The 26,397-nt window shown below is 49.6% G+C and overlaps 1 protein-coding gene and 1 long non-coding RNA gene across 4 annotated transcripts in view; one reads left to right on the forward strand and one right to left on the reverse strand.

The window, feature by feature from the left end:
• Nucleotides 1-6,815, reverse strand: part of LOC125154561 (uncharacterized) — a 32,927-nt gene extending 26,112 nt beyond the window's left edge. Inside the window, exon 1 of the long non-coding RNA XR_007147833.1 lies at nucleotides 5,495-6,815. This is a non-coding gene — a long non-coding RNA (uncharacterized LOC125154561). The remainder of the gene's footprint in view (nucleotides 1-5,494) is intronic.
• A 200-nt stretch (nucleotides 6,816-7,015) lies between these two features.
• NPTX2 (neuronal pentraxin 2) lies at nucleotides 7,016-25,276 on the forward strand. Of its 3 annotated transcripts, none has more exons than XM_047839440.1 (5): nucleotides 7,016-7,611; nucleotides 9,189-9,405; nucleotides 13,317-13,561; nucleotides 15,242-15,421; nucleotides 25,169-25,276. In XM_047839440.1, the coding sequence occupies exons 1-5, from the start codon at nucleotides 7,186-7,188 to the stop codon at nucleotides 25,232-25,234; spliced, it is 1,134 nt and encodes a 377-aa protein (XP_047695396.1). In that variant the 5' UTR covers nucleotides 7,016-7,185; the 3' UTR covers nucleotides 25,235-25,276. The 3 variants fall into 3 exon arrangements, with proteins under 3 accessions (XP_047695396.1, XP_047695394.1, XP_047695395.1); XM_047839438.1 differs by lacking the exon at nucleotides 25,169-25,276 and adding an exon at nucleotides 16,351-17,804; XM_047839439.1 differs by lacking the exon at nucleotides 25,169-25,276 and adding an exon at nucleotides 17,719-17,804.
• Nucleotides 25,277-26,397: the final 1,121 nt, after the last annotated feature.

Genomic DNA, 26,397 nt, shown 5'->3' on the forward strand with positions numbered 1-26,397 from the left:
CAGGGCTGAGTGGAGAAGGCAATGGGACATCTGGAACATAGATGAACATATTCCCTGATGGAGGCTGGGAGCAGTGCAATTCCTCTCTGATTAGCAATCTAAAACATGCACTCTCTTTGCACCTTTCATTCAGCCAGAGAGAGGCTGTTCCAGGTATGAACATCAAGATTCCACGGGGAATAAATAATTCAGCTGAGATGAAAGAGCCAATAAGAATTTCAGCTCAGAGCTCAAGGAAACTCCGAACCTAATATGTTGAGAATAAACATCTCCTATTATGGAGAACTTGTTTTGGCTCTAACCCTTTATTACCAACTGCTCTGAGGGCTCGGAACCTCTGATAGTGCTGGGAGAGAGGTTCATTCTTTTAAATTTCACCTTAACCCCTGCCAAGTGGTGTTATAGAACAAGCAGGAAAAAATGCTAACCCTTCCTCCACCATTTCTGTAACACTTCCATCTGGGTATCCATCTGGGAGAATTTCAGAAAGTCTGGAATGTGTAGACATTTCAGACACAAATTCCCACTTTCCTTTGCTCAATTAAAACTGAACATTGTTACTACTTACACTTTGTTCATTCTTGCAAGTAGCTTACTATGGTCACCTGGCCAAAATAATGACCCTGTCTTTCCTTACGCAGACTAGGCGAGTGACATCTACTGGAAATGAGATAAATTTATCCTAAGGTATCCTTGGAAACAACAGATTTGGAACAGAGGACTAAAAGTCAGAGATTGCTAACTGCATATCTTGTTTTCCTCCAAGGGCTTCAACTTTTTCTTCTCTTGCCTGCTCCTTCGGATACCCAACATTCTTATCAAGTATACCTTCCACTATCTTTTTAAAGGGCTAATTCCCAACTTTTCCATGAAAAAGTCCCTTGCCAATCTAACATAGTGACTTTCCTCCTGCCAAACCACCGAACAAATCATACATTGAACAAAATCTTCTTTGTTTTCTCTCAAAGTACTATCACATCACTATTGTGCACATCCAACGAGATATTTATTGAAAGGAGAATGTACATCAGACCTAGATGTTGCCCTTAAGGAGCTTGTAGTCCAGTGGAGAAGATAGCTATATTACAAGCTGAAAGTAGTAAGGAAAATAAAGAATGCAAAGATAAACTACTGTCCTTTACAGTGTCACTTTGGAGTGAGCAAAATCAGGGTAAACTTTGGGAAGAAGGTAAGCTGTGTGGAGAGCTGTGACGGATGAATGGCTTATGTGACTCTAGAATTGGCAGAAAGGTCATTCCAGACATAGGAAACAACGCGGGCTCCAAATCTGAAGGAAGGAAAGTATGGATCATGTGTGAAAAGCATCAAATAGTTTCCTTTGATTACAGGGAAGTGATCAAGGAATATTTTATAAAATGGGGTTAAATAGGAAACTGGGGGGGGCACATAATGGAGACCAAAGAGTTTACAAATTTGCATCGGGAAACACGGGAGGTTTCTGAGAAATTATATGCTTTCAGGAAACTGACCTGGGAACAGCATGTATGCTGAAATGGAGACGGTGGAGTTAGAGAATCCAGTTAGGAAGCAGTTGTATAGTTTAGAACAGAAGTAATGAGGTTGTGGCAGTGAATGGAGAGTTGACAGATTGTAAAAGTACAACTGGAACTCAGAAACTGATGAGAACTTGAACGAACCTGGAGGGCGGGAGAGGAGACACTGATAACTCCAAAGTGTTCAATTTGGAGGACTTGGAAAGCATTCACACATCGCAGTAGGGAATACAGGAGGAAGGAAAGAGAAATGAAGAAAAGAACAATGAATTTCGTTGAGAACATGTTGAGTTAGAAGTGGAGGTGGTATGTCATTGACATGTCCAGCATGCAATTGGTTTATGATGTTCCCGAACTCTGTGTAGATCAGGGGCAGAGTCACTAATGTAGAGATCATTGCTTAAAAGCATAAAACGTGTTAAGGTAGAGAGCACTGTGAGAGAAAGGAGAGAGATAAGACAGCTCAACTTTGGACACATTTACTGAAGGGGCAGGCTATGAAAAAAGACCCAGGGAACAAACAGAAAAAAAAAAATGCTCTGAAAGCAAGGAAGAAAGCCAGAAGAATACGCTATTATAGAAACTAACAATGGAAAAGTTTTGTTTGTTTGCTTGCTTGTTGTGGAAAAGTTTTAATAATAATAATAAAAAAAGACTTAGCTAACAATGTTGAATGCTGTAATGAGTTCTAGGAGAATTACAAAAAGTGGTCTTTGGATCTGGTGTGGCAAATTACTGATTTTTAAGAAAGCCGTTTTTGAAGAAGCCAAGCATTTTAAAGGGTTAATGAGTAAGTTAGGGCGTGGGACAGAGAAAAGAGCCCTTAACTGGGAACCAGAGACCCTGAGTTCCAGCTTGGCCTTGCTGTTAAGCTGCTGTATGACCTCTTAACCTCTCTTGAGCTGTTTCTCAGTCTTCAAAATTCTATAAAATCTCTCCTGACTATCATTTCCAAAGATTCAAGTAAGCTAACTATGGACCTAAACTCTACGGAGATCCTGAGCTACCGATTTTTATCGGGTATATGCCAATTTCAATACTTGTAACTTGTGTAAAAGTGAGGCTCTAAGTGTTTCCTAATACAAAATAATTCAGACCATATTCTTCAAGTATCTGCTTCAAGGAAACCTTCCTCCAGCCTCCTCCCATCCCCAGTCCTTTACTTTTAAAAACTAAGCTAAGATAGTGTCTCTAGTTTATCCAGCAACTTGTCCTATTGCCTAAAATCAGGGGGTGCCCCCCAAAAGCCTTTCTTGTTTGTTGATGTCTATTGGGTAGTATTAACAATCAATCCCCAAATCATGGCTTTCCAGCCATGTGTGATCATATACTTGTACAAGGGCATTTTCTGAAACTCAATGTCTCATAGCACAAAATCAAACCAGAAATGTTATTCAAGAAGAACCCAGATGCACTGAAGAAAGAACATTTGCTTTATCTGGGGGCTTTTAATCTATCAGGATCCTATAGCAATACAAACTCAGAATCACTGAAATGTTAAGTACTATAAAACTTTTAGTTGGGTTCAAGCACATAGTTTCGTAATATATTTGAAGTTAGTGTAGGTGTGAAGTAGTTCGATTGAATCTTGCGATTAAAGTTAAAAAACAACGCTTCGTTTTAACACACACACACACACACACACACACACACACACACACACGAGGATAGGATAACTTTCTCTTGTTGAGACACCAGTAAATTTTCCTGGAGTTCTCATCCCTTGCCTTTCTTTCCTCCAGAGAGTTTGGCCTGTTCTTTCTCAAGAATTCTTGTTTTAATTCCAAATGGATATTGTAGAAAATAAAGGGGTAAAAATTTAAGTTTGTTTTTGAAAGAACATATAACTCAGCTCCAAATTCGGTGGAGAAAAGGAGGGGAAAAAAAGGACAGTTAGCATCTTTTGTGCACCTGTTATATGCCCTACATGTTCATGTACATTATCTTACTCAAGCCTGACAATAAGACTTCGCAGTAAATTTAGCTTTGGTGTTAGAGATAAGAAAAATGAGGCTCAGGGAGGTTAAGCTATCCTCTCAAGGTCAAATGGCAAGTTATAAAACTAGGATCGAAACAAGAGCTGAAACAAGACTCCAAAGCTCAAGCATGTTCTACTTTACCATGCAGTTCAGTCTAGTGAAAAATTCACTCTTGAAAAGGTCTTAGCATTTGAGGCATAAAAGAGTATTTGTTACAATTCACCGGAGCCTCCAAATTCTGTTGTATCTGCACCGAGTCCTATCGAAAAAAAATTAAACAAAACAAAAACATCCCAAAACATCACACACACTCTTAGTTCCCCTCCCAACTGAAATTCAGTAGGGAGGACAGTTCCTGAGTCATGTTCACAGAAAGCTGTCCTTGGATTCTGTTATTGAGCTCACACCCCCATTCCTGACTTCCCAAGTGGCACCGAGAAAGAGAAGAGGAAATGTAAGAAAAGTATAAGATGGGATCCTCTGACACCGTGGTGGAAATTAGCACATTTCCCAGAAGACCAAGATAAAAATGCATGTGAGAAGAACAAGGGAAGCAAACAGATGGGGCAATAAAATGGAGGCGGAATGAGCTCATCAGGATTTCCAGCACACGGTTTAAGTCCATACTGGGCTCTCAGCTGACCTGGGAGCCAGGAGACATAGTGAATGAGTGGGTGGTTACTATGCTGCAGCATCAGTTACACGAAGAGATTAGGTGGAGCTGATTCACTGCGGCAGGATCGGCACGACTTTTCAAGAGGAGGAAAATCTGTGGGCCCTGGTCTCAGCCACTCACATAACCATCCTTATGGACAGCATGAGTCACACGTGTGGGATCCTGCAGGTAGACAGTATTGTGCCGTGAGTAAACCAAGGGCAAGCTTTCACGTTGCCGAGAGCAGGTCTCAACCACAGCTACGGCACATCTTTGTGTGAAGGTTTATCCGCCGGATATGCAAACACCCCGCCTTCCCATACTCCTCCTGGGCTACAGGTGGTTCGTAACACAAACAGAAAGGACAAGGCTCCGGAACGTTCGTCACACCGAACAGCGATTCTTTTCCAAACTATCAGACCCCAGAAGGGTCTTTGGAAGAGTCTAGTCTAAGCTCTTTACTTGATACACAGCAAACTGAGGTCCAGGGAAGAGGAATGACTTGCCCCAAACCACTCAGCTAGTGACAGAGTGGGCATGAGGACTCAGTTCCCCTGTTCCTAAGCCAGCAGACTCTGTGCTGCACCAGCAAGCCAAAGTCAAACCCTAAATACCCTGTGAACTAAGCCCTCTAATTATACTGCCTCCAAAGGAAATAACATCTTAAATGCCTGGGTCTCTCTCTCCGGGCTTTGGCAATTTCACTGACAATTTCCCGTACTGGAATCTCTTTTGAGAACTTTAAGAGTAATTATTTTCGGATATATGCTTTGTTATTTTTATGCCTTCTTACACACTGCTTTCTTTGTTCATGAGAAAATTAGGATTCTGGAAATACACTTGACTTTATTTAATTATTAAAGGAACAAGCATCCATTTCAAGTAGTTGCGAACGTAAATGTCATCGGTGTGCGTCAAGAATAGATGTATGGGAACAATATAGGCTATATTACTCTATTTTGACATCCAATTAAGATCCATTTTGGTCTCAGGAAAAATCATCAAACCTATGGAGTGAAAACTGAAGAGCGAAATCCTTACCTGGATCATTCTGAACATGTCTGGATTTGGTGCCTTTATGGAATCATCTAAAACGTAACATTTTTTAACCTGTTTTGCAACCTGACTGCCTTCATTACTGCAGCCTGTGTATATGTGGGCTCGCTGGAACTTTGGGGGTTTTCAAGGAGCTGAAGTAAGGATGTAGAAGGAATGAGCCCGTTCAAGGTCATGCTTACTAGGTGAAGCTGATGCCTCCTGGTGACCCCTACCAGCAGCAGCATAAGCCCATTACCCAGTCTCCCTCCTCCCCACCTCATACCTTTTTTACAAACTTATATTCTTACCTGAGCCATCATCACTTCCATTGTCCTCTGCTTTGGGTGTTGTGGAGAACAGATTTGCTGGCTCTAATGTTTATCCATGAAGAGATTTCCACGAATAGAACTTTCCTCGTAATTTAGTAACATTGTCCTTGAAAACCCCACGACTATTTACATAACAGAAGCTATTGTTTGAAGTGCAAAGCAGGTCAAAATTTGGTTTCTGGAGATTAATCACTGCGGTCTGTTTTATATTATCATAATAATTTCATTTATTTTGATACAATTTGTTTTCAGCATCAACCTCAGCTTCTGTGCACAAGTGACAAATCCATTTGTTTCTGGTATAATGGATAATGTGATTAATGACCTTGCAACAGGATTTCTTAAAAACACGGAGGAAAAAAAAAAGTTTCCATTTATAATGTGCAGTAAACCAGCTCAGTCTGTAGCTGTGCCTCAAAAATCCCTCTGAACTTGTTTGCACGCCACAGCCAAGATTTTCAAACAAATTTGCTCCTGCCTTTTGGGGTTTCTGTCCAAAGCTGTGCTCTCCAAGAACGAGCGGACAGCGGCATCAAATTGGGAAAGTGGATATACGGGCAGCCGGCTCGCAAGGGTGGGGCCCCGGTATACTACGCGGTGCCATCTCCGTGACCGCGCTCCGACGAAGCCAAGGAGCCCAGGCCTCGCTGAGTAAAGTCACACCACCTGCTGGGCTGTCGCCAGGCCCGCACGCGACGTCTCTGCGGGCGGCCTCGTGACTCCGGCCCCCGCGCCGGGCCCCCCGGTGGGGGCCGCGCGCGCGCGAGGGTGTGCGGGCGCCCCCTCCGCGCAGTCGGCATCCGGCGCGCGTTTCCGGTGCCCGCGGACCTGAAAAGTCTTCCGCAGGCGGCGGGTGGGAGTGGGGACCGCGGGGGGGGGGGGGGGTGGACGTGCACGGGGGCGACCGTCGTGCGTCTCCTTCCCGCCTTCGGGTGACGCGGGCGCGGCGGCCCGCACCGGGAAGCCCACGAGGCCCGCGGGGGAGGAGGGGTCTCTCGACGGCAGCCTTGGGTTCGAGTTCCTCCTGGAGCTCCTCCTCACTGTCCTCACTTGGGGGGCGGGGGTCCCTCCCCACAGGGGCGGCGGTGGCCGCTGAGCGAGGCCTCGCGCCGCGCCGGAAGCCCAGAAGGCGCCCCGGGGAGGCTCCCAGCTTCTCTTCAGCCCGCGACGCCTGCGTCCTCGGCTGGGTCCTCGGGGCGCCTGGACACGCCGGCCAAGGCTCGCGAAGGCACTCGAGAGTGTTTTTCCCCCCTTTTTCCTCAGTTCTTCCTTGCTGGGGGCCCCGGGACCCCGCGCTCGCGCCCCCGGCTCGGCCCCACAGGCCCGCCCGCCAGCCGCGAGAAGGCGCCCCCGCCCCGCCCCCTCGCTGACGTGCGCCCAGCCGGGCCAATCAGAGCTCGCGGCGCTGCGCCCCACGCGCCGGGGCCTTCTCCCACCCCCCTCCCCCCCCCCAGCTTAAGAAAGGGCGCGCGGGCCGGGTAAGAGCAGAACGCTGCGCCGGGCGGAGCGAGCGCGTTGTGTTAGGCGGACGGTTCCACCGGCTCCCGCGCTCTAGCTGCCCTCGAGCGGAGTGCCCGGCCGCAGCCCGCCGCGGAGGCGCCTCCGCCGCGCGCCCCGACGGCGCCCTCCCGCTCGCCCGCAGATGCTGGAGTGAGCGTTGCGGCGGCGGGATGCTGGCGCTGCTGGCCGCCGGCGTGGCGCTCGCCGTGGCCGCCGGCGCCCAGGACAGCCCGGCGCCCGGCAGCCGATTCGTGTGCACCGCGCTGCCCCCGGAGGCGGCGCGCGCCGGCTGCCCGCTGCCCGCGATGCCCATGCAGGGCGGCGCGCTGAGCCCCGAGGAGGAGCTGCGGTCCGCGGTGCTGCAGCTGCGCGAGACCGTCGTGCAGCAGAAGGAGACGCTGGGCGCGCAGCGCGAGGCCATCCGCGAGCTCACGGGCAAGCTGGCGCGCTGCGAGGGGCTGGCGGGCGGCAAGGCGCCGGGCCGGGCGGCCGCGGGCAAGGACACCATGGGCGATCTACCGCGGGACCCCGGCCACGTCGTGGAGCAGCTCAGCCGCTCGCTGCAGACCCTCAAGGACCGCCTGGAGAGCCTCGAGGTAGCAGGGTGCGGGTGTTCTGGTGGGGGGAGGATCCGAGGAGAGGGGCAGAGGCGGGGCGCAGGGTCCTGCCTGCCAGCCTGGGCGGGCCCGGACGCAGGGCGAGCTGCGCTTGGGGTCAGGGGAGGGCTTCTCGGTCCTGCTCGCCAACTTACTTGGGTGGCTCGCAGGCCGCCCCCACCCCGCTTCCTGCTGGAAGGAAGGGGTTAACTCCCTCCCCGTGCGCCGGGACTATCCGCCGTGTGGACAGTCACTTACCGAGGTTCCAGCGAGCGAACCTCTAACCTCTTGTGGATCTCCGAGTCCCCCGGAGCCGGACGCGCTCCCAAAAGCTGTGCCCGGTGACATGAGGCTGCCGCGTGAGGTCAGCTGCCCTGGGCGTCCCGTGTTCTCCTTTTATAAATCAGCTCGGGCTGGACCCGAGCGGGCGGAGACCTGAGGGTCTTGCCGGGGGCGATCGCGGGCGGGTCACGGGCCACACCAGTTCGCGCCTTGGAGGAAACCCCGTTAACTTCAAAGACACTGTCCACAAATTGCGACCTTCTGAGGTGCCCTTCCAAAGGAGAAGGAACCTTACTCCGTGCTTTCTTGGAAGGCGTATGCAGTTTGGAACTTTGAAAGAAATTCTCATGTAACTTCATCTTCACTTTCAAATCCTATTTAAGAAGCGTGGATGTTTCTGTTGGAAACGTTTACCAGAATACTTATTAGGGAAACTAGGTTTCAATTACAGGTGGTAATTATTGCAAACTTATTTGAGGATTTCCCGCGGCATGATGGCTAAATACAGTATTTTCAGCATCTGTATATTCCCTGATTCATGATGATTAACAACAGCGAACGTTTCTAGTCGCTAAATATGCACGAGTCGTGCTGTCTAATTTTAACCCTTACAACAGTCCTTTGAGGCAGATCCTACTGACTGCATTTTACAATTCGGAATGCTTTAGAGAGAGGGTACATAGCTTGCCAAGGATTCATGGCTAGGCAGTGGCAGTGTGCCTCCAGAGCCAACATGATGGTAGAGGAGTAAAATAAAGAGGAAGTGAGGATTTAGAAACAGCATTAAAAGCAGAGATTCCTGGAATTCAGAAGTGTCATGTTTTAGAGCTCTTGTTTTCCAGTAACATCTCTGGCAAGCATGGTTATTCACCTTTTTGCCACACGGGAATTTGGAAGCTGTTTTCATTTCTAGATGAAGGCTCGTCAGCTTTGAGTACCATTTGATAAGCATTTTTTTTTTTTTAGTCGTAGCTCTGTTGCAGTCTTAACCCAAGAATGGTGGATAGTGATTAAAATTTTGACTTTTTAGCAAGAGGAGAAAACCAGCTTTCTGAGAGAGAAAAATGAAACTCCTAAGTTTCAGATATTGCAGCAAGGTAATTCTTGTTTGACTTTGAAATCCTTTCCATACAAAAGAAGAAAAAAAGCATCAGTGAAGTGCACCCCTTGGCACGGTTTAACACTCCCGTTTGGGAAGCTTCTCCCTGTGTGGTTGGGCTTTTAGAGCTGCGTTTCACAATTTCTGTCTAAATGGCCTTAATGCTTCTTCACGCGTCCCTCTCCCCAACTGGAAGCACCAGCTCCGAGTGAACATGTCCACCGCGGTGCTGCCCGGCGACTTCCGAGAGGTCCTCCAGCGGCGACTGGGGGAGCTGGAGAGTCAGCTGCTGCGCAAGGTGGCCGAGCTGGAGGACGAGAAGTCCCTGCTTCACAATGAGACCTCCGCTCACCGGCAGAAGACTGAGAGCGCGCTGAACGCTCTGCTGCTGAGAGTGACTGAGCTGGAGCGAGGTGAGTTCTTGGCCGGCTCCTCTGTCGCCCTCTGGGTGACGTCCCTCCCAGCCCTCCACCCCACCGCCTTGGTGTTTGGCTGCAGGGTAAGGGCGGCTGGGCTCCAAGCGGGGCAGAGAGGCTGGCCCCGCAGCGGTCTTCCCCATTTACACATCAGGCCACTAGGGCCCTTGAGGGAGTGGTGGCTTCCAGACCCCTCTGCCTGCTGACTCTTTTTGCGCTTGGTTCTGCGGCTGCTCCTCCCACATCGTCCCCGAACCTGCCCGTCCTACGTGCGGAAAACCACGGGATACTTTACCATTCCAGCAGCGCTCCACTTTGCCTTCTCCGTTTCTCAAATGAAACGGGGTCTCTTTCAACTTGAGGCGTCTCTCCTGGTGCACAGGGGTTTAGGGTTTCTGCCTGAAGGTTGCCCGGCTTCACAGCCTCGTTGACACGTCTTCCGACTTGGTGGGGACTGAAGGCGCCGATGGCTCCTGGGAGGGGCCTGGTTTCCATCCCTTGCGGTTGGACCCGGAGTGTCTGCAGTGATGGGGCACTGCATGGGGATGGCCTGTGGCTGGCCGAGCAAATAATAAGTGTGATTGAGGATGGTCCTGCCAGGAATCAGCCCCAACCCTGGCCCACTGGCGTTATGCACGGATACGCTGTGTAGCTTGCCAGGCACGGTGGCCAAGTTGCTACAAGGATGTAGGTCGATAGAAGGCTGCCGAGTTAGTGTGGAGTAGTGCCAGGCAGTGTGCTGGACACATCACACCGGTGAGACGGGACTTCTCTTACACCCGTGACACCAGTGAGAAAAATGCTCCAAAGCTTTCAGCCAGAAGTGTGTTGTGGGGGGAGGGGGCCGAGGTGGGGCCTGGGCCTTGGCCACACGGGAGCTGCCGCTTTGTCACCGTCCCTCCCATCCCCAGCCTCGTTCCAGCACCCACACTCTCGGTACGTAAGTTCTGCAGAAGCCCTCGGAGCTCTTCTGGCACAGAAAGGAGGGCCATGTCCTAGCTGGAGCCCAGTTCTGCAGGCCAGGGCCCCTGACTGGCCTTCCTGTAGGGCCCCCAGGACCTAGACTCTAGAATTCTTCTGTGTGCTCCACCCCGTTCGGGGATGAGTCTTTCGAGGAAAGTGGTCATTTGCTGATCAGTTTGTCTCCTGGGTAACTTTGAGTTTGTATCTGTCCTGTTTGTGGTCAGTCTAAAGGGGTAGATAAACTCCCAGTCCCCAGATAGACCGCGAGTGGAAAATATAACGTGTTCTTCAGAGCATCCTGCTGAGCCCCAAGGAAATGGACCTCAAGCATGTGCAAAGTAGGGGGCTTAGGGGGTCTCTGGCCCTCGGTGCATCATCTCCTGCCCATTAAGTGCCTGTTCTGGGCCAGACACTAGGCTGTGACTTCCACATTCTGTGACCCTTGCAACAACCCTATGAAGTAGGTATTAGTGATGGATGAGGGACCGAATCAGATGCCTGCATCCACGTGTCCAGCAGATTGCAGAGCTGGGGTTGAACTTGGTGGTGACCCCCGCAGATGGAGGCTTGGAGGCTGTAGCCTAGAGTAGTGTGTGGGCTCTAGCCCTGTTGAGCAGCAGGCTCCCCAGAGCCCAGTGGTGAGCGTCCAACCCTGAGTGCCCCCTGGACCCATGGATGCTCATTTTCTTTGTTGTGGGACCTGCTCGTCTGCAGGGGCCTCCAGAGTGGGGGCCAGCCAGCCAGGCACAGCCCGCCTCAGAGTCTGAGTAAACCTTGCCACTGGGAAGAACACTTCTCTCTTTGGCCCCCACTGCCCCCACCCGTTTTCACTTGTCTGCCACCTGCAGCCTCTGATTTATTGGTCAGGCCTTTTAATGCCTTAATTGGTTTTAACTAAGTTTCCTCTGAACCTCCAAGCTGTTTGATATAAATAGAGGGCACCAGCTTTCAGGGTGTGGGCCCCCTCCTCTGCCCCTCGGCTCTCCCAGGTCTAATTAAACCTATCTGTTGTCACCTAGCTAACGATATTACCGACACTGAGCCTTATTAAATCAGCAAGCCTGCCCACCTGCCGGGATAGAAGCCATTTCTCTTTATTAGATAACCATGCCTTCGTGAAGAACACGGCCGTTTGCAGACTAAATACTAGGGGCTGCACGTAGTTGAGGGAGTACTGCCACTCCCTGCTCTGTCATTCATTAGCTGTGTGACTGAGGGGTAAGTCACCTCACTCCTCTGAGCCTCGGTGTCTCGGCTGCATAACCTGCAGAATCAGGAGTTGGGGCTTTGTAGTCTCTTGATTTTGCTTCAGCCTAACACGGGGTGAGCCCCGGCCTATGCCCTGCCGGGGGCCCCCTCGCCTTCCCCAGGTGACCAGGTCTCGCCAGCCCTCACCAGGTGCTTAGCAGCCCCGAGGCCTGGGAGGTCAGGTCGGATGAGGCAAGACTACACAATCAGCCGATCCGAGTAAATAGTACCCATGAGACCCAGAGTCTAGTGTTTCTCTGCCGCCTGTTCCAGAGAGGTTGAAAGGGCGATGCTGAGCCCTGTTGCCTTTCTGTTCAGGTCTTCCTTGGTTCTATGGTTCACACCACGGCACCAAAGAGCTTCTTATGCATTATATACTATGAACACAAATGAATTGGGGGCATTGTAGTGGAGAAGGGCTCATCCATTCTGGCTTGCGTTCTACAGAAGGGGCTGATTCATCCACCAGAGACACAGGCAGTTTGGCTCCGTCAGTTTTGGGTCCAGAGAGCCTGGCTGTTTCTCATGGTGACGGAGTCCTTCTGGCCCCTCGCGGATATCTAATAAATACTTGTCAAATGAGCGAAGGGTGTTCAGGCTCCTTCCCTGGCAGCATCTAGTACCCAAATAAGAGGGAAGCTTTTGCCCTGACAACTCACAGGGTTGGGTGGTACCCCACAAACTTCAGAATCTGTGATAACCAGAGACCGGGTCTTGCCTTGCATGTATTTATTTTTGTTGTTAATTTTGGGATTAAATCAAAACTGTTGCTTTCAAAGATTTTGGAAACCCCATTTACATGGGGACAGTCAGGGGTGCTCATCAGTCCCAGGTGGGCCCCAAAGGCTCCAGGCTCTGGTGAGGTGTGCTAACCTCAGCGGGGAGGTAAACCTCCGTGTTTCTCTGCCTCCCACTGGTTCCAAACCGCAGGAAATGGTCAACAGATGCAGTCTTCTCTTGAGGAAAGGGCAAATCATGAGCAAGGTGGTCCATGTCAGGGATTTAGTCCAAAAACCCACTTCTCAATTAAGTTGTAGTGTCCAAACATGGCCGTGGACTCCTTTGCCTGGGTGGCAGTGATTCTTTAGGGTGAGAAGTGACAGGGACTTGACAAGTGTCTACTGAATGCCCAGGTCCCTGTTAATAAGACTTCCTGCCTCCAAGTCCATCAGGGTTCCAACCCCGCCCTTGCTGAAGGAGCCAGGATTTCAAGAAAATAGCTGAGGAAGGATTTTCTGGCTTAATTTAACCAGAAAATTATTTTTGTTAAATGTTTGTTTTTGCGAGAGAGACAGAGATAGAGCATGAGCGGGGAGGGGCAGAGAGAGTGGGAGACAGAATCTGAAGGAGGCTCCAGGCTCCGAGCTCTCAGCACAGAGCCCGATGTGGGGTTTGAACCCATGAACTGTGAGATCATGACCTGGGCCAAAGTCGGACGCTCAACCAACTGAGCCACCCAGGCGCCTCTAACCAGAAAATTAAATCCAGCTTTCCTCCTTCCTCCAGCTTTTAGGAGCAGGGAGGTTCTTGTTTACTCCTGGGTTGTAGAACTTTGAACAGCGGCTTCCCAGTAACAGGTGCTCTGGGGCTCAAGGGACCAGTCTGGGGGAAGTGGGGGTCCAGGAGAGCAGTCGCTCTGGGCTGCACCAGCGGGGAGCAGGCTAACGCCCCGCGGCCTCTCTTCTCCACCCCCCTAGGCAACAGTGCGTTCAAGTCTCCTGATGCGTTCAAAGTGTCCCTCCCCCTCCGCACAAACTACCTGTACGGCAAGATCAAGAAGACGCTGCCTGAACTGTATGCCTTCACCATCTGCCTGTGGCTGCGATCTAGCGCCTTGCCAGGCATCGGCACCCCGTTTTCTTACGCGGTGCCTGGGCAGGCCAATGAGATTGTGCTGATCGAGTGGGGTAACAACCCCATTGAGCTGCTCATCAACGACAAGGTGAGGCCTGCTTAGACTGCCACCTTCCCCCATCACGGCAACAGTCAGGGTGCTGCAGAGTCTGACAGCCAGCTGCTGTAGGGCTGTCCTCCTTGGAATGGTGACAAACTCAGCCCGGCCTAGGGCAGCAGGGGTGGGCGGCTATGGCTGGTGGAGATCCAAGGTGGGAGTCTGGCCTAGAAGCATCTCAGGGTCTAGGCCGGAGGTCATCGAAGGAACAGAGCTGAGGTCTCTGTGGGCCAGCCTGAATCGTCACTGGCCCTTGGGCCAGTCAGTGAGGGCTGTTCTCCAGGGCCATGCTGATTAAGGGAGGGGGAGTGTGTGTGTGTCTTTCTCTGTGGAGGATACTTCTCAGCATATCTTTTGGGGGTGGTTTATTGAGATATAATTTACATACAGTAAGGCCGAGAGTTTTTAGCATACAGTTTGACCACTTTCGACAAATGCATGCAGTTGTGTGACCGCAAGTAAAATATGGAAGCGTTCCTTCCATCAGTCCCCCTCTCCACACACAATTTCCTCATTCCCCTGCGTAGTTAGCTTCTGCCTCTACCCCAGCCCATGGCAACCACTGATCTGTTCTCTGCCCCTGTAGTATTGCCTTTTGTAGAGTAAATATCCTTTTTTAATAGACGGGCTGGTTTCATCGTTCAAGAGCATGATCTCCTCGAGAACTTGGCTCTGGGCATCTGTGAGACCTCTAGGAGCCCCACTTAAACTTCCATTCTGAAGGCAGACTCAACATAGCCAAAAATGTGTCCTCACATCCTTGCTGGAGCTGAGCACTTGAATGGCCTCTCCAGCTCCCTGCTGCCTCTACCCTGGCCCCTTACCCTGCTTTTATTACTGAACTGCCCTGGGTGGGGTTTGTGTAAGTGGGAAATGGCGTGGAATCTCCCTGCCAGGCTCCGTCTCACGGTGACCATGTTCCTGAGTCAGGGATTAATTGTTCTAAATAACGCTCTTGAACACAGGAGGGCCCAGAACCTTGTTTTCCTTTTGGGTTCGGTGGCATGTAAACAGCCAATTCCCAGGAGGAAGCGCCAGGTTGCTAGGATACCAGCAGTAACAACAGGACAGTTCCTGGTTGGGCTGGTCTGTGGTGCTCACAGGATGCTCGCAGGCGACCACGTGGGTCAGAAATGCCCTTCCCCTGGTTCTGTATGGGGGTCTGAATGTGCAACCTCCCTCCACCCCCCCCCCTCCAGCACACTCTCCCACGTAATTGTAGGCCTTTGGTTTTCTGCACAGGAGGACACACACAGTCCCCAAGTGCCGTGATAGAATTTGAGACCCTGCCTCAAGTGTAGATGTCTAGTCTGATTGTTTTCCAAAGATTCCTTCAGGTTCTTCAGCACGAGGCATTCGGGCCGAGTGTGGCCAGGCGGGGCTCATTCTTCACATCTGCTTGGTCTGCACAGTGTCCCAGATTCTCAGCCAAGCCACGGACTGAGGGTGTCCAGTTGCAAGCCGGGCCACCGTGGGGTTAGGGGCATGTCCCCAGGCTGTCTCTTTCCTCTTGAGTGTCTGTGTTTCGCGCATACACACAGACCGAGGCCCTGTTTCCCACATAGCAGAGAAGGGGTAACCAGCTGGGAGCAGCACGATCTCTGGTCCCTGTGCGCATCAGACTCCTGGGAGCCCTACGGGGGGCCCTCACCTGCATGTTGCTGCCTACAGGTTGCACAGCTGCCCCTGTTTGTCAGTGACGGCAAGTGGCACCACATCTGTATCACTTGGACAACACGGGATGGCATGTGGGAAGCTTTCCAGGATGGAGAGAAACTCGGCACGGGGGAGAACCTGGCCCCCTGGCACCCTATCAAGCCAGGGGGGGTGCTGATCCTTGGGCAAGAACAGGTAGGTGTAGGGGATGCAGGATGGGGTGTGCTGGCCAGCCACGCATCACAAGGCCACGCCTGCAGGCTGCCCCCTACCCCTGCAGCCCGCCCAGCTGTCAGCCTGCCACACCTGGCCACTGTGGTGTGATGGCCACCTGGGTCCATTCTGTCTTGCGGCCTGAGGGGCCGGGGGTGGGGGGACCCGGTTGTGGTATGATGGGTCCAGATAGATTCCAGAATGGAGTCCACCGTAGGTGGGCAGGAGTGTCCCTGAGCTCATGCTGCCAGGGAGTGACCATGGGTTCTCTCTCTAGGCGTTTGACCTCTGCTGGGCACAGCACTGATTCAGGGTGCCCGGGGCTGATATGGCATCTTCCGGGAGCTGCTGGCTCAATGTCGTGGGACATGCCTGTGTGATGCTCAGCCCCTCGGGGGAGCTAGGGGTGGGAACGTGACCGCAGAGGCTGTCCTCACTCCCTGAGACAGAGGAAATCTAAGTTGCTTGTCTGCTCTTGGGCAGATAAGAGTTGACGTTTGGGTCTGTGTTTGAGGTTTGCTGAAAGCCAGGGAGTAGAGACCAGTTCCTTTGAGAGCTTTGAGTCTGGGCCCATCCTTGGCCCACTCCCTGCCTCACTACCCTGTGACTTCCCCGCTGGGAAGGGCTGGGAGTCTGGAGACCTGGGTCTAGTGTTAGCTTTGGGACTTTGGGCCAGTGTCTTTCCACTGTAGCCTCGGGGTAGTTTGGCATGTCCTAGAGGTCTGGAACGTGCAGGAATCGGGTCAGGGAAGGAGTGAGGTCAGAGTTGGGGGAATCAGGAAAATGCTTCATATCCCCCTCTCCCTCCTCACTGTGCACCCCTTCCCAAGGCCATTACATCCCTGGAGATTTAGTGGGCACGTTTGCTTTCTGAACCTGTGCCGATGTGGTTCTGTTCCCCCCCTTCCCAGGACACTGTTGGGGGCAGGTTTGACGCCACACAGGCATTTGTGGGGGAGCTCAGCCAGTTCAACATATGGGACCGCGTCCTTCGCGCACAAGAAATTGTCAACATCGCCAACTGCTCCACAAACATGCCAGGCAACATCATACCCTGGGTGGACAACAACGTTGATGTGTTTGGAGGGGCTTCAAAGTGGCCCGTGGAGACCTGTGAGGAGCGTCTCCTTGACTTGTAGCTACCTTCTCCTCTGTCTGGGGGCCTGGGGCTGGTGTCTCCTATCGGAAGTGCAAGGCCACCTGCTCCCCCAATTAAACTGTGTATAGAGCCCCTGCCACAGTGGCCTGGGGCCCCCAAAGCTTGTTCCCAGGGAATCTCTAAGACTGAGGCTCTGTGGCAGCACCTGTCACTGGATTCTTTGTTCCTTCCCAAGATTTTGTTGTGTCAAGTAGGGAAGAGGCCCTGAGTTGCAGGTGGGAAGATACCTGACTTCCTGCTGGGGGTGGGGGGGATCAAGGTCTTCGGGGCCCTGTTCAGAGCCCCTACAGTTGCTAGTGAATCACAGCCTTGCCCACCCTCCCGGATCCTTGGTGTCTCACGTGCGCCTTCTGTCTGTCCCCTTTCGAGGCCGTGTGGCCATCCCACCTGAGTATCTGTGTCCCTTATGTATCGAGTGTATCCTGCTGTCCGCTGAGCACGCAGCAAAGCAGCCCCCACCACCCGCGGAAGGGCTTTCTCTTGGTGTTCTTTCTGCTGTAAGGAACCCTTGAGCTTGAGGAAGGCAGGCTGCCCAGACAATGCCCTGCCTTCTCCAAGGTGGAGGGGGCATCACTGCCTCTAGAGGGGGCTGGGAGCTGGAACTCAGAAGGGTGTTCTGGAGAAGGGCTGCGGCAGCCTTCCATCCCCCTCTGTCACCTCTCCCTCCGACCGATGCTTTGATGGGATCATCGCTGGGAATGGCTTCTCTGAAAAGCCTCTTCACTCCTCTGGTGCCAAACGTTCAGTTGCAGCTTCTACAACCATCCGGTGTGGTCAGGGGGATTTCATTTTTTTTCCTAACAGAAAAGAACAGCCATTATTAGCAGGCTCCCATTTTTGATGTTTTGCCCCACTGTGAGGAATGTGCTAGTTTTCATTCACGTTGATTGCTATAAGCTGTGGACTGTCTCAAGGATTTCCCCCAGAACTTCTTCAGGAAAAGGAAGTCATTCGGCCGCTAGTTGCTTAGTGACTCCAGGCTGCTTAATTTATTGGACAGAGGATAATAATTTATTTTAAGGACAAAGTGGTAAAGTGGGGGAAATTTATAAAGTTAAATATTATATATTTTATTTTTCATACATGTTTCAAGTGCGAATTGTGGAAATTCCATTTGTAGGACCAAGCTGACATGCCCATCCCAACATTGTATGCTATGAGAACTCTTCGGATGATGGAATTCTGATTAAAGTGGACTGGAAGATGCCTCCGTGTCTGTTTGCTCCAGGTCTGGGGCTGAGGGTGGGGGTGGGGCTTTGCCACAGTCGGCACGTCCGGGGCCTGTGTGTCTGTCGGACCTGGGGGCGCCGAGGTGCAGCACTGACCCCTTCCCTCCTCGGTGCCAGGCGTGGACTGCGGACGCCCCACGGGCTCTGCCCTGCCTCCCCGCCTCCAGCCAGCCCCCGTTCTCTCAACCAGGAATCGAGCTTACCTAGAGGTCACTGAGCAGCCCGTCCCGGGCATGACCCCTGCTCACCACCCACTCTGTGTGTGTTCACCAGATGTCTCGCTTACCCCTCCTAACAACCCCCTGAAAGTGAATCCCGATCGTAGGTGACTACGTGGAACAGTTGAACGGTGACTTGGGTCACACGGCTGGTTAAGGGCAGAGCTGAGGGTCAAGCAGCCCTGAGACCCTGGAGGCCCTGCCCCTGCCGTGATTACCCTCGCGATGGCGTGGTTGACCGGGAGCTGTGGCTCGCTCAGCCACCCAGCATCACGAGTATTGTGTACTGCTTATCGCTCGCCCAGGAAGAATCAAATATCAAAACTCGAAACCGTTTCTACTGAACGTGTGTTTCTTTCATGCCATTGTGAAGTCAAAAACTTGTGAGTCAGGGACCATCTGTACACTGAAAAACTACAGAACACGATTATTTTTTTTTCTTTTTTTTTGATAGAAAATTATAGAGGGAAATCAAAGAGAATCTAAATACATGAAAACGTATCTGTGTTTATAGATCAGAAGAACTAATATTGTCAAGATTGCCATTGTGGACACGTGGTGGGAAAAATTTGGTTCAGATGTCAAGTCCGATGACACTCACATACCCCTGAGAGGGCACGAAAAGGTTTATTAGATCATGAGACTAATAACCAAATGGGGGAGATCATGGTGATACCCACATGGGTCCGAAAATGGCTTGAGAGAACAGAGAAAAAAACTGGCTTGGTTTTTTTATGGTGGTTAGTGGGTAGCGCCAGAGTGATGATTCTTCCGTGTAGTTCACACACCTCACTGGTGTCAAAAGGAGGAGGAATTTAGGCTCTCCTGTTACTTGTCCAGATGTGGGGAAAGAGGGAGAAGTGAGGCTTAAGCGCTGTCAGCAGTCAAACATCAAAAAGTGTAGACAGACACGTGATTACAGCACACCTCAGATGTTCGATGCCTGAAATGCACCATGTTGCATTTAATTAGATTTGAACTCGTGTAAGTCGTTGTGAGGTCTGTAGTTTGAGGCTGGTAAGAATTGTGGAGTTAAGAGTCCTGTCGAATGCCTGTTCGGGGGCCCCGAATTGTGTATCTTGAGAGGTACGGTGAGTATATCTTGACCCCTGTCAATAATATCTAGAACTGTGTAGGAGAGCAGTATCTTGGTGAGGTCTCGCATTGTGGCTTTCATAAGTAGAGAGACTCGTGTGATCTTGATTTATATTTTGGGTATCTGTGGGACAGGACATTCCCAGAGTTCTTTACCCCCAAAGGGGCAACCTGGTTCAAGAATCTAAAGATGTACAGATGGGTCAGTTGTTGGCCAGGGCTGCTAGTGCTAAGATTACTCTCTGAAGGTTGGCCAGTTGTGCTGACCCTTGGGTCCTACTATCCTTCAGGAACATCCTGGGTGAGGGATAAAAAACATTAACTCCCCGAGGAACACTAGCAGGTGTCATGGTGGTAATGCCATCTGAAAAATGTGAGGACTCCCTTTGCTGTTTCCTTAGCTGACGGCAAGGGGCTCCTCAGGTGGCCAAGGGGTCTGGGAGCAGGGTGACATCCTCCAGCACCAAGGCATCTGGCAGGGGACTGAGGACAAGGAAGGCCACCCTCTGCTGCAGATGAGCTATGCCAGAGGGTCCAAGATTAGCTCTGTTATGTAGCAAAAAGGCCTTGGTGACTGTGCTGAGCTTGTTGCTGGGATGTTGGCTTTCATGACCCAAGACATATGGACAGCTGGGCATGGGAGGCCTCAGGCCAGGGCCTGTGACAGCGACTGTTTCCAGAATCACATAGTATGCAACTAGCAATTGCTGCTCTAATGGCATGTAGCATGAGGCCAAGGAATCTCTTGTATTAGAAGCCCATGAGTAACTTAGAGTGGTCCACAGGCTCTGGGAGGCGTGAGAGGGGATTGCAGAAGCCTCTGTAGTGAAGCACCCTCTGGGGGCACTGTTGGGAATGCTCGTTGCGTTGCAATCTGGACAGATTCTAGAGCCTTTTATTGTGGGGGCCCCACTTGAGGTGGGCGATTTGCAAGTAACAGCACAAGTGAGCTTAATAAAGTCTGTAAATGCAGATTGCACTGCTTCCAGAACCCAAGAAAGTCCTAGAAGAGGTTAGGCTTGTTTTAACGTTGAGGATACGGAGAGACAATAGCCATTTTTTGGCAATGTCCGAGATGGGATGACCTTCAGTTTACCAAACAGTTATTAGGAATTTAACCGAGGTTTAGGGGTCTTGCAGTGAGAGCAGGACAATGATCTGCTATAATTGCATCAAGATACAGGATTCAATCTGCGACACACAGATAAGTGTGGGCCAAGGCGCATGACCCAGGGCCACTTTAAGGAGAGAACCAACCCCACGTTCCTGTCTAAAATGCCACTTACCTAAACTTCTGATGCAAGTCAGTTAAATCCGTAACAGTGACTCCCAAGCTGGTGTGCAGTTGGCTTGAGGACAGGGAAAGGACACTGGCTTGGGGTTTTTACAATGGTTAGAGAGTGGGATTTGGGTGAGGTGTCCATGTATAGTTTGAACTTCTCACCTGCACCAAGGGAGAGAGCACCTGGGCTCTCTCATCAGTTTGCCCAGGTGTGGGGCAGAGAGGAAGAGGGAGGGAAAGGCAGACATCAAAAAATGGAGTCAGAGGATTTCCTTGCAATGACAGTACCTGCCAACTGGATGGGCAGATTTAACACCATCCCCATTAAAAACCAACTTAACTTTTTCCAGAAATTGGCAGGCCAATCCCAATCCCAATCCCAATCCCAATCCCAATCCCAGGTGTCTCAGTCAGTTAAGCGTCTGACTTCAACTCAGGTCATGATCTCATGGTTCGTGAGTTTGAACCCTGAGTCGGGCTCTGTGCTGACAGCTCAGAGCCTGGAGCCTGCTTCTGACTCTGTGTCTCCCTGTCTCTCTCTCTACCCCCGCTCACACTCTGTCTCTCTCTCTCTCTCTCAAAAATACATAATCGTTGGGGCGCCTGGGTGGCTCAGTCGGTTAAGCGTCCGACTTCAGCCAGGTCGCGATCTCGCGGTCTGTGAGTTCGAGCCCCGCGTCGGGCTCTGGGCTGATGGCTCAGAGCCTGGAGCCTGTTTCCGATTCTGTGTCTCCCTCTCTCTCTGCCCCTCCCCCGTTCATGCTCTGTCTCTCTCTGTCCCAAGGATAAATAAACGTTGAAAAAAAAAATTAAAAAAAATACATAATCGTTAAAAAAAATGCAAGAGACCCAGAATAGCCAAAACAATATTGAAAAGAAAGAACAAAAGTTGGAAGACTCCTACTTGATTTCAAAACTGACTACAAAGCTATAGTAACAAGACTGTATGGTCCTGGCTTAGGGACAGATGTATGGTTTAATGGAAGGGTTTCAGACTCCAGAAATAAACCTATACTTTTATGGCCAGTTGATTTTTGACAGAAATGCCACGACCAATTAGTGGGGGAAGAAGAGTCTTTTCAACAAATCCTGCTGGGATAGCTAGATATCCACAATGGGGGGGGGGGGGGAAATGAAGCTGGATTTCTGCCTCACTCCATAATATAAAAATTAATTCAAAATAGATGAAAGACCCTACATTTAAGAATTAGAACTATAGGTGTGCCTGGGTGGCTCAGTCGGTTGGGCGTCCACCTTTGGCTCAGGTCATGATCTGGTGGTTTGTGAGTTAGAGCCCCACGTCGGGCTCTGTGCTGACAGCTCAGAGCCTGGGGTCTGCTTCAGATTCTGTGTCTTATACGCTCTCTGCCCCTCCCCCACTTGTGCTCTCTCAAAAATAAGTGTGAAAAGAGAAGATTTAGAACTATAAGCTCACAGAAGAAAACATGGGTGTAAATATTTGTGACCTTGGATTAGGTACTGATTTCTTAGATGTGATACCAAAAACACAAGCAACCAAAGGAAAAATTAATAAATTGAATTTCATCAAAAGTAAAATTTTTTGTTTCAAAGAACACTGTTAATGTGAAAAGGCTACCCAGAGAATGATAGAAAATATTTGCAGCTATATATCTGATTTTAAAAAGCCTAGTATCCAGAATATGTAAAAAACTCTTAACAACCCAGTAACAAAAATGGACAAATAATACATATAAAAGTGAGCAAAAGATTTGACTAGGTCCTGCTCCAAACAAGATATACAAATGACCAATACCACATGCAAAAATACTTAATATCATCAGTCATTAGGGAAATGCAAATTGAAACCACAATGAGATACTATGTCACATCCGCTGGGGACAGCTGCAATTAAAAAATAAGTAAATAACAAATGTTGGAGAAAATGCAGAGAAACTGGAACCTTTGTATGTTGCTGGTGGGAATGTAAAATGGTGCATACACCTTTGGAGAAAGCGTTTTGTCAGTTCCTCAAAAAATTAAACAGTTACCGTATGACCCAACAATTCCACTCCTAACTATATACCCAAGAGAACTGAGAACATATACCCACACAAAATGAGTACACAAATGTTCACCGCAGTGTTATTCATAATAGCCAAAAAGTAGAAACAACCCAAATGCCTAGCTACTGATGAATGGATTAAAAAATTGTGATACATACATACGATGGAATACTATTCTTTAATACAAAGGAATGATATAGTGATATACACTCTAATATGGATAAATCTTGAAGACACTATGCTGTGAGTGAAAGAAACCAGTCCCAAAGGACCACATCTTATGTCATTGATATAAAATTTCCAGACCAGGCAAATTTACAGAGACAGAAAGTATATTAGTGGTTGACGGGGGCTGGGTATAGGTGTGGGGATAGAGGCAAATGGGAAGTGACTGCTAACGGGTATAGAGTTTCTTTCCAGGGTGATAAAAATGTTCCCAAATTGGGGTGCCTGGATGGCTCTGTTGGTTAAACATCTGACTCTAGATTTTGGTTCAGCTCATGATCTCATGCTTCATGAGATTGAGCCCCGCATTGGGCTCTGCACTGACAGTGTGGAGCCTGCTTGGGATTCTCGCTCCCTCCCTGTCTGCCCCTCCCCCACTTATTCACATGGGTGCTCTCTCTCAAAATAAATAAACTTAAAATGTTCCCAAATTGATTGTGGTGATGGTTGCAAACGTCTGAATATTTTAATATCTACTGAATTGTACATTTTATGAGTGAATTTTATGGCATGCAAATTAGATCTCAATTTTAAAAAGAAAAACGTGAGGTTTTGGACCTGGACAGGTGGTAGATGCCATTTCTTGAGATGGGGAGATGGGGGAGAGCAAAAAAGCAGGTTTGAGAGGGAGGAGACTCGAGAGTTCTGGTTTTAAACATAGATTTGAGATGCCTTCAACTCATTTCGGTGGAGCTGTCCAGTGGGCAATTGGATTTTGCAAGAGGTCTGATGTGGAGATTAAAATTGGGGTTAAAAACATGGCTCCTACCAGGGTGATTGCCCACCCTCTGCACTTTTTGAGAGTAAATGTAAAGAAGCATTTGAGCTTATCCTTCAGTGGACGACAGGCTCCTCCTCCCTGGTAGGAGCTGTACTTATGCACAAGCCAGTCTAATTCGACATGCATATATGGATCCTATTTGGGACAGTATTTAGAAGGTTGGACCTCCTCTCACAGTCTGTTGTGAGACACAGTCAAACCGATTAAGCCAAGTAAGCAAATCATCGTCTCTGAAAGCTTATAGATGGCCAATGCTGGGGTATGGGCAGTTTCCATAGGGACTTGTCTGTTAATGACCCCTTGCTCCATATTCAGCGGCAAGCTGAACAAACCCAACCATTGACCTTGACCTCAATGGCTCATAGAGCAGCCAGTTGACTCTGCCTGGGGTTGGCTTTGGGCAGTCATGCAGAAGCCACTTGAGTGTTACTAGGGATTTCAGTAGGATAGGGAAGCTTGTCAAGGCCAGGATTACGTGTGTTTGGTTACGGGACTTTGGCCTTGACAGGCTGCTGGCCTATTGTTTTCTCAGGGAAGCACCGGGCAAATTTACCAGGTGGTTTTACTTCTCTCTACAAAGCAGTCCTGCTCTCTGCAGTTGTCAGTGCAAATATCCACGAGCACATTTTAAAACCCTGTTCAAGCAGAAATAAAACACAGAAGACTGCAGCTTGTGGATAGATTCACATTTCTTTGTCACTCATTATCATGCCCCAGAGAGCACGTCCTGAGGGAATAATGCAGTCATATCCTGGCTTTCTGTGCTCAAGGGAATGGCATAGATCATGAAGGGTCTATATCTCCACTTGAGATTCAGGTCTTGCAAGAAATACCACGTCTATTTTCTTCCAAGACTATTTTGAGACATCCTATATACAACAGACTAGGTGTAATATATGTGTGCAGTTTAAAAATAATCCTAAGTGAACATTAGTGTACCAGCCACTCGGTTTAAGGAATATTTGTTCAGGGTCTGCTTTGTGCCGGATACTCTTCTAGATACTTGATAGATGCCAATGAATGAAAGAGAAAAAAAATCCTGCCCTTTTGGATCTAACATTCTGGAGAGAGGAAATCAACAGTAACTCCTAGATGCTTGCATGAACAGATTATAGAATTTGTTAGGAGTTGGTGAGTGCTCTGGGAAAAGGACTAGTAGAGTGGAGTGGGGTGAATAGGAGTGTGGTTGTGGGGATTTCTCAGCAAGGTAGGTTGATGGGGGGCACCTGGGTGGCTCAGTCGGTTAAGCATCTGACTCTTGATTTTGGCTCAGGTCATGGTCTCTCTGTTTATGGGTTCAAGCCCTGCATCAGGCTCCGTGCTGACAACATGGAGCCTGCTTGGGATTCTCTCTCTCTCTCTCTCTCTCTCTCTCTCTCTCTCTCTTCTCTTCTCTTCTCTTCTCTTCTCTTCTCTTCTCTTCCCCCCCCCCCATAAATAAATAAACATTTTTTAAAAGGTAGGTCAATTAAGTAGGCTTTATTGAGAAGATGGTGTTTGAGCAAAGATTTGAAGGAGGTGGGAGTTTTGACCACACAGATCTTTTCTGCATGATTAGACTATGGGCTCATCTATGACATGATTTTTTTTTAAATAACTTAATATGACACTTTTGCTATTTCTCCAGGATGGTGTGTGTAGCTGTAATTTATTAAATTTCACCACTGTGTAGTCTTTCTTGAATGTCCAAACCTCATTCATCTATTTGTTCCTTAGCCGATGAACTTTCTTGGATGGCAGATATCTACTGGTGCAACCTGCAAGAATTTTCTCCAGGGCTAATGCCTAGGAGTGCAGTTGCTAGGCTGAAAGGTAGGAACGTCTTCACATTTAACCAAATGTTATGGTTGGAAATGCATGTCCCCACCAAAATATGTCGAAGCCCTAACCCCCAGGATCTGTGAGTATGACCTGATCTGGAAATAGGGTCTTTGCAGAAGATGGAGTTGAAGTGAGGTCATTGGGATGGGCCCCAATCCAATATGACTGGGATCCTTATAAAAAGAGGAAACTTGGGTGCAGAGACAGACAAGCACAGGGGGAAGACAACATGAGGACACAGAGAGAAGGCCATCTGTAAGCCAGGGAGCACCTGAAGCTACCAGAAGCGAGGCGACAGGCCTAAAACACACACCAATCACAACTCCCATGTTGTCAACTGTACTTCTGGCCGCCTGGCTGTAAATTGGGTTCCCATGACCTGCTCCTTGGGTTTGGTAATTTGCCAGAATGGCTCCAAGAATGCAGGGAAATACTTCCATGTATTGGTTTATTATAAAGGAAATAGTAAAGGATAACAGATAAACTTCCAGGTGGAGAGACACACAGGGGAAGAATCCCAAGTTTAGGAATTTCTGTCCCGTGGAGTTGGATCGATGACCTTCCCGACACGTGGATGTGTTCATCTCCAAACCTCACACTTTGGGCATTTTTATGGAGTATTCATCATATAGGCATGACTATTAACTCCATTTCCAGCCCATCTCCCCTCTCCAGGGTAGAGCGATGAAATTTCCAAGCATCTAATCATGGCTTGGTCTTTCTGTGACCAGTTCCATCCAGGAACCCACCAAGAATTGCCTCATTAAAATAAAAGATGCTCTATCACCCAGGAAATTGACAAAGTATTTAGGAGTTCAGTTTCAGGAACTGGGGTCAGACACCAATGTGTATATATTTTATTATTTCATAATGCCTCACGTAACTTTTTGGGCATACAGAGCAGAAAAACTTTTTAAGTTTATTTTTGAGAGAGAGAGAGAGAGCACGCTTGTGTGTGTGTGTGTGGTGTGTGTGTGTGTGTGTGTGTGTGTGTGTGTGTGTGTGTGTATGCTCGTGAGTGCAGGGGAGGGGCAGAGAGAGGGAGAGTATTGCAAGCAGGCTCTGCGCTCAGTGCAGAGCCCTCCTTGGGACTCACAAACTGTGAGTTCGTGACCTGACCCCAA

The sequence above is a fragment of the Prionailurus viverrinus genome, chromosome E3, assembly GCF_022837055.1.
Source record: "Prionailurus viverrinus isolate Anna chromosome E3, UM_Priviv_1.0, whole genome shotgun sequence".
Lineage (NCBI taxonomy): Eukaryota > Metazoa > Chordata > Mammalia > Carnivora > Felidae > Prionailurus > Prionailurus viverrinus.